The sequence below is a fragment of the Phoxinus phoxinus genome (genome assembly GCF_949152265.1).
Source record: "Phoxinus phoxinus genome assembly, chromosome: 4".
Taxonomy (NCBI): Eukaryota; Metazoa; Chordata; class Actinopteri; order Cypriniformes; family Leuciscidae; genus Phoxinus; species Phoxinus phoxinus.
Genome location: NC_136879.1, coordinates 19281759 through 19295824, shown reverse-complemented (window position 1 = coordinate 19295824; position 14066 = coordinate 19281759). Strand labels below are relative to the sequence as shown.

General features: G+C 39.0%; 1 protein-coding gene across 1 annotated transcript in view; it reads left to right on the top strand.

The window, feature by feature from the left end:
* robo2 (roundabout, axon guidance receptor, homolog 2) overlaps positions 1 to 14066 on the top strand; it is a 198762-nt gene that overhangs the window by 145757 nt on the left and 38939 nt on the right. Inside the window, 5 exon segments of the mRNA XM_079610332.1 lie at positions 112 to 343; positions 6414 to 6439; positions 6441 to 6539; positions 7406 to 7577; positions 8981 to 9163. Coding sequence (XP_079466458.1) covers positions 112 to 343; positions 6414 to 6439; positions 6441 to 6539; positions 7406 to 7577; positions 8981 to 9163 — 712 coding nt within the window.

Here is a 14066-nt window from a genome sequence, read left to right as displayed (position 1 = left end):
ACCAGCACCCACAACTAGCTCTTTTCAGCAAAGTTTCTCCCATCTACTTTCTCTATTTGTCTTTTGACTCTGTTGCGCTCTTTTAAGTTTGAACCGTCTTTCCCCCCTCAGGTTGACCGCCAGTCTCAGTTCATCCAGGGCTACAGGGTTTTGTACAGGCAGATGTCAGGGCTGTCCTCCCCTGGAGCGTGGCAGACTCAGGATGTGAAGGTCCCCTCTGAGAGGAGCATGGTGCTCTCGGCTCTGAAGAAAGGCATCGTCTACGAGATCAAAGTCCGTCCGTACTTCAACGAGTTCCAGGGCATGGACAGCGAGTCCCGAACGGCAAGAACATCAGAGGAAGGTACAGCATTTGACTCTTTTGAAGTGATGCAGGAGATCTGTGATGTTTGACGTCAACATGAAATCAAATTTGACCTTATTTACTTTTCTTAATAAATATATAATTGATCTGTGTAATCTTTCTCCAAAATAACTTCCCCTTTTCCATGCACATAGGCATGAAATGTATTAACAGGGGGAAATAATGTTAAGCTGCCTTGCTAGTTATCGTAATATACGAGTTTCCTAGTTAAAAAATGGACATGAACGCCCTCTTAAGTCATATTTACCACTTGGGAGTTCAGGGATAATTTTGATACCCAAGTTCCAGAGTTGGATGTGCCATAAACTCTAAATATTTAGTTTTTTCCACAACAGCTACATCGCCTTGCCATTAAAATAGTGCATATTTACATATATGAATAATAATTTGAAGTGTATTGTACGTTTTATACACGGCAAAAAATCCAGAATTGTCAGCAGACTGACTATTTAAATAGCGCAGTGAATGTTTATATAGTTCTCAATGAATGAAACGCTAAATATAACTTTGGCTTCAATAAGATTTTACCAATAAGTACGCAAGAAAACACCTGGTCTCCTCCGTGATTCCTGTTCTTTCCGACAATAAAGCACTTAAACACGACAAGCTCGTAGTCAATACTTCAGAAGTGGGATAGCACGTGAAGGCAACATTAATAAATAGCCAAAATTGCGGTTTAGACATTATTTTAGGCAACTTTTCTAATTCAGTTTTAACACAATAATAGCCTGATGCATAAAATATCTATTATATTGTTAAATAAATACGAATATTCTGTATCAAATCACACTATGGAAGTCAAATGGGTTGTGAATGTCGTTTCATGCTGACTTTCAAGTCAGCTTTATAATTGATTTGTCAATGTCCTGTGCTATGAAACATACAGGTCACAGATACTAAGAGACACAAATGCAGACGTAAGGCCAGAGGTTGGATCTCTCGCTGATTCTTCCCAGCTTGCTTTAAGTCCACAGCAATTTGGCCCAGTGATACATAATCCACCCCTAGGCCAACGTCGAAACAAATACCGTAGTAAGCAATACTGGCCTGCTTTCCACAGCACTGCAGTAAGCTTGTCTCCATCCCTGACGGGACTCGTCATGAAAAGACACGTTTTGGCAAAGGAATTGACCTTTTCTGTGTTTGCGGGTAGTGTGTGTGTAAGGCTGACATGACACTAAAATAAGCATGGATTTCACTGGACTCTGTACTCATCCCCATCACTCCCAACTGACTAAAAAGGACAGCTTCATACCAATTCACGGATTTCTGGATTTCTTTTAGACAACTACCTAGTGAGCAAAAATGACTTTTTGCATAGATACATAAAAAATTAAAAAATACAAACAGAAAAAATTTATGCAATTTGATAATTTATGCAATCTAGAATACTATATAATTTTGTTGTTCAAATTGTAAATGAAATGTAATTATATATAGTCATTTAAAAAAAAAAATTAAGGACATTATCTATTATATAATATTTGAGTATGTAATATACTGTATAATTGCATTTAATACAATTAAAAATAAATATAAAATGTATAATATATATATTATACTCATCAAAGCTAAATTTTACTTTCAATGTGGTGCTTAGCCAGTTTAAATTTTTGAACCCTGCCAAAATGGATCCTAAGTCATCGGCTTGTGTTATTGTGGCTGAGACAGGCTTAAAGTACTTAATGTTGACCAATGTCCAGGATTCACCGCAATGCTTCGAGATGTTTTTCCCAGGTGTGAGGGATGGCTGCTACCACACATAAATCTTGCCACAACAAAAAAAAAAAATGCATTTTTGAGAATCGTTTAAACGCCATATGGAACTCTCGAGACATAAATTCACACACACTCACACGAGCACAGAAGGTTTGCTGATTAAAGTCTGAGCGCAATGACAGGCTCATTTGTTACCCAGAGTGTCCGCGGAGAGCCGTATCTCCTCCACACACACCAGCTCTGTCTCCTGAAGTCCCGGCGCACTGCCTTTACACCCTACACCTGCATGTCATCGCCATTACCAGAGCAAGACAAAACATCGGGTCCCCTGGCAGAGGAGCATCACGGGGCCTCGGGAGCTGCGATAGCCCCCTTTTGTTTCTTGTTTTCCACCGTGTGGTAGTTGAGAAGGTTTGTCAGAGTCACAGAAGAGGATGATTTATTGGCCATTGTCTGATTAGACAATTAAACCTTCCCTCTAGAGCTCGCCACTTCCATTTCTTCGTTTCTCTCCCACTTTGTCTTTTCCGAAAAAGTAAAATTGTTTTCGCTTTCAGTCAGACCTTCCGCTGAAGTGCCGAATTTTGCAGGGACGCAAGAATTCTCTCATAAACATTAAACATGCTAACCAACCATAGCCTGCTGCTATTGTTACCACAACACAACTGTGGGAAATTGGTATTTTAGTGATTAAAGTGAGATTTGTACATGAAAGGTATCTCTGCGATTGATGATTCTGTTATTGTTTTAGAATCCATTTCATTACCCATAAAAACAAACTGTATTTATGTTTCACAGACTAGACTTAAGCTAGTCCCACACTAAAATGCATGTCTGAGCTGTTTTAACTGAAAGCTACTTGCACTGACATTTCTTAACATATGTCAATGCCACTTTTATACAGGCACTTTTATAAAAGCTACTTAAAGGATTAGTTCACCTTTTAAAAAACTTTTGCTGATAATTTACTCACCCCCATGTCATCCAAGATGTCCATGTCTTTTTTTCTTCAGTCGAAAAGAAATTAAGGTTTTTGATGAAAACATTTCTCCATATAATGGGCCTCAAACGGTTCAAGGTCCAAATGACAGTTTCATTGCAGCTTTAAACGATACCAGACGATGAATAAGGGTCTCATCTAGCGAAACGTTCGGTCATTTAAAAAATAAATTAAAAAGTTAAAGTTTTATAAGCACAAATGCTCGCCTTGCTCTGTTCTGTGATGCGCGTTCGTGACGCAATTATGTTGAAAAGGTCATGCTTCTATGAAAAGTTAAAAAAAAATCTGTCCTGACGAAAATTTTAGGCTTTTTAATATTACAACACCCAGGATACGCACACGAAATGTGCATTTTAAACGATAAACTGACACAAAGACATTTGAATATGTGTGTATGGTCCTCCTTCCACACATTTGTAAACACAGACTCGGTACGTCAACACTGTAAAAAATGTGGCTGCGATTAATTAAAATTTGTTGAGATAACTTAAATATCCAACTTAACCAAACTAAACTTAAGTTAACTAAACTTAATATTTTAAGTCAAGCTTGAACACATATTTTTTAAAGTTGAAACAATGTTGGATTTTAAGTTGTGCTAAATAATCGCAGCAATTTTTTTTACAGTGAAGCGTGACCTTTTCAACGTAATTGTGTATTACGTGACGTCACGAACGCACATCACAGAACAGAGCAAGGCGAGCATTTGTGCTTATAAAACTTACAATTTATTTATTTATTTTTTTAATGACCGAACATTTCGCTAGATAAGACCCGTATTCATCGTCTGGTATCGTTAAAGCCCTTTGAAGCTGCAATGAAACTGTCATTTGGACCTTGAACCGTTTGGGGCCCATTGAAGTAAATTATATGGAGAAATGTTTTCATCACAAACCTTAATTTCTTTTCAACTGAAGAAAGAAAGACATGGACATCTGGGATGACATGGGGGTGAGTAAATTATCAGGAAACGTTTTTTTTTTTTTTTAAAGTGAACTAATCCTTTAAACTAAGTCCTAATCATGGCTTAATCTAAGCCCTGTCTGTGAAACCAGCTAGGCCTATTTGTCCTTAAAAAATGACTGCTTTATTAACTCTTTCTTTGAAAACGTCCTTTATTATTAGCTGCATTAGTAGTATTTTTGAAAATAGAGGTTGAAAAGGTGAAACAGGCCCTTTCAGAAACCACTCTGTGTTCTTAATCCATTTTTATGGTTAATAATCAGCTTCTCAAAAGGAGTTTTTTTCCCCGAGGGTCATTATCACACATTGATTAGTGGCGTGCTAAAGCAATGTAGCATTTCTTCGCATTCTGTTAGCCGAAGCCCTGCCACCCGCCCAGGGTCTCAATATTAGCTCGGTTTAACATCACAGTGTGTTTTTTTTCCTCATCCGCGTTCGCCCGCAGGCTACTGTATAGCGGCAGTGAAACAGAGGTCACATCCTCGCTGGCTATACATCACACCGCTAATGGCGCTATTAGCATCGCCTGCGCCATCGCTCCCCAAATGAGAAATATGTATTGTTTGGCTCAAATGTGCATACTGATAAGCTCCTAAATGATTTGCGGCATTAACTTTGAATGACATTGGCTGCATTGTTATGGGAGGGATTGTGTCACTTGCGACATGCTGAGTTAACTTATTGTTATTTGTTTGTTTTTTTCAGTATTAAAGAGGAAAATTTTTGGATTTTCTGTTCATTTATGACATAAGTAATCAATGTAAAATTTGCAGTATTAAGGAAAAATCTAAATCGGCTTGAACTCTTAATTCTTGAGATAAATATTTGATTTTATTGTATTTTTTTTTTTGTATTAAATAAATATATTATATTATGTTATATTATTAAATAATAAATGTTAATTTCCAAATTTGCAATTATAACTTAATTACTGTAATATTTACAGTATTAAGGTACAAATATGAATCTGCTTGCACTCCTTATTCTGAGAAAAAAAAACATATATTATATTATTGTTTTATAGTATTAAAGGCCATTTTTTATTATATTGTATTTTAGTATTAAAGAAAAAAATATAAATTTCCAAAATGTGCAATTATGACTTAATTACTTTAATATATACACTCTTTGTTCTGAGAAAAAAAAACATATATTATATTATATTTTTATATTAAAGTACATGTTGAATTATATTACAGTATATATCCGTATAAAGTGAAAAGTGAATTTCCAAATGATTGTAAATATCTAATGACCTAATGATTTGAGGCATTAGCTTTGAATGACATTGGCTGTATTGTTATGCAGGGGTTTGCGTCACCTTCGATCGAAACAGCCGTCTGCTCCGTTCAGCTGCAGATGTTTGATGAAGGCGAGCCGCCGTTTGTCCTGTCAGGCCTTTCGGGGGTTAAAATGGGCCGCCCCGTGTAAGGGATGGACGTAGCTTTGGGATATGTGCCATTTATGTGAGGGTCAGAGAGCAGCGACGGAAAAGAGTGCGAGCGAGCAGAGTTGACCGTAATTGAGCTGTCAGTATTCTGCTGTGTCGCCGCGCCTCGGCTTGCCACAGAAATGAGAAAAACATTTTTATAAAAATGTTGTTTTCCACGACTGACCCCTATTATTTATTTCATTCCCTTCCCGTGTCTCTTGTCAGAATGGCTCTGATGGGGTTAATAAAAAACCTGGGGTTTCTGCCAAGGACAAAACACCATCTTTGATTCACAACTGGCCCCCTTCAATCGATGTATCCATGTCAATATGTTTTACCCGGCGCTTCATTCTTTACTCTTCCTCATCCAGCTCTCCAAAAATCCCTCCGTTCTTCGCATTCCTCCCCGAGCTGAGCGACCTACATGCCTGTCTGAGCGATTTGCTAAGAAAGCAGAGTTGTTTGGGCTGGCTCACCATCTCATTGTCTCTCAGTAAATATGTTTTTTTTTTTTTTTTGTAAATCCCCTCCTTTGTGGCGGCAGGATATGAAATCATAGTGAAATGTGAAGGAGCAAGCAGTGTCAGGCTGAAGAAAATCCCCATCTAATGAAGTCGTGCACCCGTGGCCACCTGCCTTACGTTCTAAAGCTCAGCGCGCACATTGACTGCTTAATGCTAATGCTAATGCAATGGCTTACAGCAGAGTCTTTCAGAAGAAGACAGAACGAGAGTGTGTCAGAGCATGAGTGTCGAGTGATGTACATAAATCCTTGCCAAACCACACGTGGCATCACTAGACCTGGGCTGAAAGGAGCCGCAAATCTTTTTTTTCTGGAAAGTCTAGAATGTCAATAGTGTACAAGAACATCATGAAAGCCGTGGAAGTAAAAGTCTCTCTCTTTCTGTTCCTGTGTCTCTCTCTCTGCATCCCAGCGCCCAGTGCTCCTCCTCAGCAGGTGGACGGTCCTCACAGTGGGCAATCAGAACAGTACATCCATCAGCATCTCCTGGGACCCTCCTCCTGGAGAACATCAGAATGGCATCATCCAGGAATATAAGGTAAACCACTTGCACTCTTAATTCGGAGAAAACATTTTTTTATTTTTTATTTTTTGAAACAACAACAATCGTGTGACTCCTGATGTTGCAAGTTCAGAAATGTACAGTATTAAGGGAAAACCAAATCAACTTGTGGTATAAATTATGAGAAAAGCATAATTATATTAAGTTATATTATATTATATTATAAATCAGTATTAAAGAATAACAACTATATACTGTATGATGATATGATATGATGTTGGATATTGGATATTGCATATTTAATGTGCATTAGAAACTGAAAGGCTGTAAGTTAATTTTACCAAATGGTGCAATTCCCATTGTTCCTGTGCATTTAATACAACCTCAGGTTGTTTCAAGGGGATTGAACTCAATAGATAAGTCGCTTTGGCTAAAAGTGCATAGTGGATGACTGTTTACTAATTTACTTTTGTTCAAAATGGGCCTCATTAATGCTTGTTAGCAGAGCAAAATTCTGCATAAATTGTCTGCAAATCCCTTCATACATAAATTGCTGTACTCAACCGAATGCACCGATTTACATAAGAATAGCTTTACGAGTGATTTACACAAAAATCATTTTCGTTAATGAAGCCCAGTCATTAAAAATGGACTTTTTACAGACAATTTGCTATTTGCTCTCTCTCTCTCTCTCTCTCTCTCTCTCTCTCTCTCTCTCTCTCTCTCTCTCTCTCTCTCTCTCTCTCTCTCTCTCTCTCTCTCTCTCTCTCTCTCTCTCTCTCTCTCTCTCTCTCTCTCTCTCTCTCTCTCTCTCTCTCTCTCTCTCTCTCTCTCTCTCTCTCTCTCTCTCTCTCTCTCTCTCTCTCTCTCTCTCTCTCGCTCTCTCTCTCTCTATCTCTCAGATCTGGTGTTTAGGGAACGAGACCCGTTTCCATGTAAATAAGACGGTGGACGCAGCCATCCGGTCAGTGGTGGTGGGGGGTCTGCAGGCGGGGGTCCAGTATCGGGTGGAGGTGGCCGCCAGCACCAGCGCTGGGGTGGGAGTCAAGAGCGAACCACAAACCATCATTATTGGTACGAGACATCTTTTATTTTCGATAACCTTTACTGTCACACTGCATTTTGCTTTTATCTGTGATGGTCGGAAATATCTTCGAAGCTCACTGTTCATTGGATGGTTTTGAGAGGGGTCACCAAAATTTAATTTAAATCTTGGTCAGGGCTAGTTTTTTCTTCTTCTGTGCTTTGGGTGTTTACAGTGTGAGTTATGTGAGTTGTTGCAGGTTGTGACTGGTTCGACCCATAAGTGATGATTTGGTCAGTGACATGCCCTTATTCCCAAATGTCAAGCTCACTATCCATCTTCACGCACAGCCAGGGGCTGATAGACTATTTATCAACACTGCGGTTTGTGTATACACACAATGTGTGTGTGTGTCCCACCATCTTTTGAAGTGAAAAGGCTAATTAAAAAAATCTAAAGTTACAACATAAAAATTAAAATTAACCTTTTTAAACTAAGGGGCCGTTTACATGACAACTTTTTCAAATCAAAACATCAAACTTTTTAGGCTTTTTGGCCATTTATTTACACGACAACAGCGTTTTGAGGGCCTGAAAATGCTAACTTTTTTTCGAAGAGCAAGATTTTGAAAACTATATCGTTACCGTCTCCGTGTAAACTGCTAAAACTTGAATTTGTGAAAACGGTGACATCATGCGCATGCATGTTACACGTTCAGTCTATAGGCGTGTAGAGTTTATTTACAAAGTGACATCGCCATCTACTGGCCTGGCATGAATAGTACAGCGTTTTTAATCGTTTTTGCGGATCCGTGCGAACGGGGATTGTTTTGACAACGTTGCCGTCTGTACAGGAAAAACGTAAAGGAAACACTTTTCAGTTTTTAGTACATCGTTGTCGTGGAAACGTACCCTAAATATCCATAGTTTTATTGTGAATTAGTACGGTACACATTGCTTTAAAAGGAAAAAAAAATATTATCATTGTCATCGACCCTTTTCATAATATTTCATCAACTTTCTCTACCTCCAAACCGTATTACTTGCTGTGGGGTGAGGCTGGGTAATATTAATCAATAATATTTATAGCCTAACATGATTCCATCCAATCAAATCTTGATGGATAAAAAAAAATTACGTTATTTCTGATTAATATTGAAATAGTCACATAAAAAAAGTGCTGTAAATACTGTTTTTTAGTTATTTATACAAATACTTATGCAAGTATTTAATTATTAATTTTTCTTCAATTTTTCACCATCTGCTCACTGAAGTAACGCTAAAGATCAAGGTGATGAGCTTTTAACGCTCTAGTTGAGTTGATTAAATCCTGTGCTGATGTTCGCTGGAGCACGAGTGTTTTTCTCATGCTATTAAACTCATTTGGAAACTCACCCCCGATTTCCCGTTTACTAAATAGCGTTTTTCCCTTTTGTTTGTGTGTGTTCGTGTAGGTAAAGACTTCCGGGATGTGGTCATGAGCAGGAACAACAGCATCACGGAGCAGATCACGGACGTGGTGAAGCAGCCCGCCTTCATCGCGGGCATCGGAGGGGCATGTTGGGTCATTCTGATGGGCTTCAGCATCTGGCTCTACTGGAGGAGAAAGAAGAGAAAGGGTCTCAGCAATTACGCAGGTAGAGGCCGGAACCGATGGCACCAACACAAATACACAGTGGCGATTGTTTTCAGATGACACGAAAAGCACTTCTTAAAGCATACTTAGATACAAATAATTTGTATTACCTATCACTCTTGGTGGATTTCAATGTTTTAAAACCATGGCCCATTGAGCCCAATTGATGTGCTCAGATATGGCAGATAACAGTATTATTTGAATGGTTCAAAGAGTGATGTTCATTGGCTGAGAGGGTTTAAAGTGTCATTGGGCTCCTGTTTGCAATACAAAATTGGTCATTGGGCACATTCAGCTTTCAATCAATATTTTGGTCTCAGCTTTTTACATAGTGATTGGTCGAGCTCTTAGATGGGTGGGACTTATCAACAAACAGCTAATAATTCTAAAAAATACAGTTCTTTATTATTTTTAACACACAATTACTCTGTTTAGCGGTAGTTTTAGAAGCAGCGTTACTAAAAAGGTTTGAAATAAAATACATGTTTTGCCATTGATACAGTATCTGTGTTTCCCCTCTCTTGAAAAGCACCAGCCACCACTAAAACTCACAATCTTTTATTATTATTATTATTATTATTTGTTTGTGTGTCTTCTGTGTTAGACTGCCTATCTCATTCCTTTGGCTGCTGTCTTGCTGTCGTCACTCTGATGGCGTAACGCAAACCTTCAAACACACTCCAATATGCATGCTTATAATCATGCACAGAAACACACAAACCTCCCAAAGCCCGACTGAGCACTGCAGGCTTTTTAACACACACTCTTCTCTGTCTTCTTGTTTTTGCAGTTCAGTCGTTCACCTTCACCCCTGCAGGTACTGTTCATTTGTCCCGTCTTTTTCGAAACCCCCATTCCTTCGTCCTGCATTTCTCTTACTTTCCTTTCCTTTACCCAGTCGAGTATCCCTTCCCATGACTCAAGCTTAAGTCTTCAGATGATGCCCACCTGACTTTGTCAGCACAATATAGGGAGTGATTGAACATCTGGCTGTAATAGAAGCTGTTTCAGGGGTCTCAAACACAAATTATGGATACATTTTTATAATATAAAAATAGCATACGTGTACATACGCTACAATGCAAAAAGTGAACAATGATTTGTTAGCTGTGCTGACAGAGTCAGATGGAAGATCTGTGGGCTGCAAGATCCTGCAGTTCTCTATTTGTGTTTCTTTGTCCTTTTCTTCAGGCAGTTTTTCTTTTTTTCAGTGGTCACCTGTGCTGATTTTCTCATGTGGGTTTTCCATCTCATCTTTATCCTCCTTTTATCGTCCTATTTTCTCTTTCTGACTTTTTGTTTGTGCAGGTGTCGTGAACTGTTTTTGTTCTCTTGCCGAGTTCTCCGTTCTTTGATTCATTCCTGTCTTTGTTATTAACCGCTTGAACAAACTTACATGTGGGATTCAATTGTTCTCGCCATTCGAGGTTGTCGACAAGTTTTCTGAAGGTTTTCTCATTTCCCTCCAGTGATATATGATTCTATATGTTATGTTATAGATATAGATATTTTGAGCCCAGCTTGCTTACTGAATACTGTTTAATATACACTGAATACTGGCTGTTTTTACGAAGAGTTTGTGAGACACTGCATCAGTGTTATTTTAGTTGTATTTATATACTAATATAGTTTTTATTAAAATGTTTAGAATTTATTATTATTAGTATTATTATTTCAGTTTTAGTTCATGATAACAGTCAAATGTTAGGGTGCTATACACTGTAAAAATGTATTGTTGGTTTATTAACTTTAAAAAAGTAAGTAACCTGGTTGCCGTAATTTTGAGGTCATTGAAATAAAAAAAAGTGAGTTAATCAATTCAAACTCAAAATATTATGTTATCTGAACCACATTAATTATCTAAGTTGATTTGACAAAAGAAAAGAAAAAGTTAAATAGTTGTTTACAGTGAATTTTTTGCACAAATTGTCTGAACATTTGGTGTCAATAAGCAAGTAAGGTTGATGTTACTTCTGGTTAACTGGAAAGTCAGGTTGGGTGAATTGCATTGTGGGATTGTACCTTTTGGCAAATATAGTATTCGTGCGTTAGAAAATAGCAAGAGTGGTGTGCCATTCTGAACATAGCCATATTGCCACTGATCTCATGATTTTCTGTCTTTCAAAGATCATCCCATTCTGAAATATGGTCACGCTGCCATTGATTTTCCACTTTATGTTCACAATAGCAGAGAAACGTTTGCAATTCAATGGTTGGTTTGTCCGCAAGTAACGTGAAATATAGGAGGCCTACAGAGGTTAACCAGTGATGACCTGATACAGTCACACGGTCGGCCACAATCACACTGTGAATTGATAACACACACAAAAAAAAGCAAAAGGGGAAAAAAAAAAAATCACTCAGCTAGTCCAGATTCCTTCCACGTCTCTCGGGGATTGAGGTGTGCTTTTATCTTGTTGGAGGGTTTCGCTCCAAACTTCATTACCGATGAAATCAGTCTCCCTGCAAAAGTGGACACCGCTGCACTTCACTTTCCCCCAGGAAGATAAGAGCGTGGCAGTCAGGTGTCCGAGCCTTATGGCCTCGATATCCCTCGTCTTCGTTTTAATGCACTCCAGTGGTCTCTCCTCACCACTGCCTCAGTGGGCTTCAAGGTTGCCGGCTCCTAGGGGACCACGTCCTTCTTGGTTTCCCAGCGCCCATGTGCCGAGCAGATAAGTGCGGCGTTCAGATGCATTACCGACACGCCAGACCCCATGTGTGTGACGCTCGCAGGACGCAGCGGTCCGTGCAAGCGAGGGCGGCTTCTTCCGCTCAGTGGGAAAAATTAGTTTTATTCCTGTTTCCTCCAGACAAATCGTCTTCGTCTCATTATCACGGTTCACTGCAAATCATGTGAACGTTTCAAAGGTTATAGAACAAAGGAAGACGGCCGCTTCTTAAAGGACGGGACGTTTGCATCAAAGCATCTTTGTTCTGAAAAGATATGGCGCGCGGTTGTATGTTTAATTGAGGCCGTAGGGCGTCGAGGATGGTAAAAACGCACAATCCGAATACACCTGTTCACACGGGGACACACTTTCCCCCTTTAAACCTGTCATCGCCGCGAGGCTAAATCAAGCTGTGCTCGGGCGAGAAGGAAGGATTTGATGGAATTTTTATACGGGCGATTTTGTCGTGCCGCAGTAAATGCTTATTAAAGAGGAGTAATCAGTTTTCATATTGGAGAGAGTGCTTATCTGGAGCTCAGCCTAAAGCCGAGACCAGCGCCAGTCTACGGGCCACATCAAAGCGCCAGCAATGTGTCCTATTGTAGATAGGCACTTAACAGACCCACACACACACATAGTGGCACATAAAACGAGTCCCTTGGGGGAGAGAAAATACCTTTAGTGTTTGTTCTCAATTTACTGAAATGCCAAATTCTGGAATTAGCCATGAATGCAAATAAACCCAACAAACAGCAGGCTCAGAGGAGAGACGGACCTTGGATAGTGTTCATCGGGTTTAATGTTTGTCAGAGTGGAGAGAAAATGTCACTGATTTAATTCAGATTGGCTGCATTCACACTGTCAGTTTTTGGGATTGACAACCGCATTTACTTAGAGGTGTGAGTCTCGAAATGCCTTATTCAGCAACTCACAGTAGAGTCTCGAATACTGTCTGTATGAACGTGCAACGAGAGTCAAGCTAGTATTCTCTTACCAGTAACCATAGAGACAGTGTCCATAAAACTCAAAACTCTGAAAAATCAGTTTTGACACGACAAGATTCCAATCGAGCTGCGAGTTTGTCTGTCAAATCTTCATTAACCGACCGCAGCTTTTATATCTGGGGGGAGAGCATTTGAGAACACAAAGAACTGAAACGCAAAGAGCGCAAAACTGACAGGAGCAACTCCAGTGGAGAGCAAACACGGGATCTAGAACCACACATGCAAACCCGCAACACAGAGCAACTCAATGACGAGAAAGACAACTAGTTGTCTAGTTCCGTTCAGACAGCGCGGGTTTTCCGAGAATGCAGTTGTGAGTGTTAAAAATGTAAGGGTGTGAGTTCGGTTACAGAATGCGGTTGTCACTTCCATAACTGAACTGTGTGTGAATGTAACTATTAAGGCGAGACACCGCAGGTGAATAGGGTAAAAAATGTTTAACTAGCAGATATCACCATGAAACTTTCACAGTCGATTACCTACATTAAGATGAGAAAAAAATGTATTACACGGTTTCTGTAATTTACTGTTTAAATATGCAAATTAGGCTATATCTAATTAAATATGCGCTCATTTGCATATATACAATCTGAGTATTGGATAAAGCCAGGTTAAAATTATTTTTTCATTGTGTTCACATATTAGATGGGGAAAAAATACAGAGGGTTTTATGGATATCTACTTTTGTTATCCTGTAAATAAGAATGTACTGTCAATAGCAGTAAAATAAATATTTTCGCCATGTTTTTTGGAATAAAATGTTATATAAATCAGGTTAGGAATAATATATTTACAAATCCCTCTGTAAATGTCTTCATAATATAACTAGGTACAAGACTGGAAAGTTTGGTGTATATAGGTGCTACTGAAGTGGAGATTTCGGACTTGGAGAATGAGAGAAAAGTCATTTTGAGGAAACGGGCTTTAAAGATTTATCATCAGCCAATGAGATTGCGCATTCAGCCCTTTCACGATTGGTTGCTGATGAAAAGGAAATGACCATATTTGTATCCGACAGCATTGTACAGGAGAGAGAGAGAGCTTCCCAACGGTGTGTGTGATGACAGGGTGCAGACAGAGATCGCGGAACAGCACATTGATTCAGAACGCCAACTTTTGTTGAATTTATGAGAAATCTAGACACAGACAAAGTGTAGTAAAATAAATACCTTAATGTGTATTTTGGACTTTTTTTTCCACCAAAAGTCTGAAAGAAGAGATGTTATTG